The sequence below is a fragment of the Aptenodytes forsteri genome, unplaced genomic scaffold, assembly GCF_000699145.1.
Source record: "Aptenodytes forsteri isolate BGI_AS27 unplaced genomic scaffold, ASM69914v1 Scaffold485, whole genome shotgun sequence".
In the NCBI taxonomy this organism is placed as follows: domain Eukaryota; kingdom Metazoa; phylum Chordata; class Aves; order Sphenisciformes; family Spheniscidae; genus Aptenodytes; species Aptenodytes forsteri.
Window position 1 is genome coordinate 300,220 of NW_008795525.1, and position 1,304 is coordinate 301,523.

Sequence of the window (1,304 nt, forward strand, 5' to 3'; positions counted from 1 at the left end):
CAGCAGGGCCGGGGCAGTGCATGAGGAGGGCTGCGTGTGTCTGTGCTGTGTAAAAGCCCTTCTGTAATAAAGGGTCTGGTCGAGGGCATTGCCTGCCCTTGCCTGTGCTGCTGCCGGGGTGGGAGGGGGCTTGGCTGGGCTGGACACCTGGGGCCCCCTCCCTGGAGTGGCCGAGGTGTGGGACAGGTCCTCGATGTGCAGATGGCAGCGCCCAGCTGCAGTGCCTGGTCAGGCTGCGTTGGGGCACCCCGTGCCGTGGTGTTGGACACCCGGCAGTGGAGGTTCGGGAGCAGGGCAGCTCCAGGAGGGGCTGGGGGGTCCCTGGGGTGGGGAGCAGCTTGTCCCCCACAGCACCGGAGCCTGGCATTGCTCTGTCCCCTCTGTCCCGGCTGGGTGCCCCCAGGCACGGGCCTGGGACATGTCCTGCATCAGGGAGCTGTGCCTCCCCCACCACGGCACCCCATGTCTGCCCTCCTGGCCCCCTCTTCTGCCCCGGGAGGCTTGTGCCTTGGGTCGCCTGTGACTCCCTCCCCCAGATGCTGGCCCCCAGCAGCACCCTGAGCCCCCCGTGTCCCACACCCAGGCGCTGGCCCTACACATGGGGACCAAGCTGTGGCAGGTCATGGTGTTTATTAGTGTTGTACAAACGTCTGCAAAGTGCTGAGGCCACGGGGCACCATGAGCGCCTGAGCTGACACCGGCCCCAGCGGGGGCTCGGCGCAGGCAGTGGGGTGGCAGACCAGGCCCCCAGGCCCGCTGTGTAAGGCTGGGGTGGCACCGGTGTGATGGGGACAGCCAGGGCTGTCCTCTGCCCTATATCTCCTGCCCCGGTGCAGGGTCTTGGCCTGCTCCCCCAAGCAGGGGCACATGCAACCCCAGAACAGGGATGTTTTGGGGGCTGGTGGGGGGACAGTCAGACCCCTCCCCACACTGCAGAGCTTCCCCCCCACCATCACTGCTCGACAAGCCCCCAGCTGGGGCCACATCCTGCCCTGCCGAGCACTGCTCACCGCTGGGGAGAGAGGACCTGAGCCTGTCCATCTGTCCGTCCGTCCATCTGTCCGTCCATCCATCCCACATGTGGGCGCTTTGCTCTGAGCACCTCCATCCACATCCAGCTGTGGACAGAGCAGGGAGGGTGAATGTGGGGCTGCCCCGCCTGCCTGTGGGGTCCCCCAGTCCCACAGTACTGGGACCCCCAAGCGAGCACCCACCCTCGCCCCTTTCCCAGACCCGGGCCCTGGGGGTGCCTGTGGGAGAGTGGGGATGGGGCCATGATGCTGCACCGCCTGGCCACCCACTGC

The 1,304-nt window shown here is 67.6% G+C and overlaps 1 protein-coding gene across 1 annotated transcript in view; it reads right to left on the reverse strand.

Moving 5' to 3' along the window:
• Positions 1-1,006: 1,006 nt before the first annotated feature.
• LOC103901155 (ankyrin repeat domain-containing protein 50-like) overlaps positions 1,007-1,304 on the reverse strand; it is a 3,658-nt gene continuing 3,360 nt past the window's right edge. Inside the window, 1 exon segment of the mRNA XM_019472769.1 lies at positions 1,007-1,118. Within this exon segment, the coding sequence (XP_019328314.1) occupies positions 1,007-1,118 (112 nt within the window).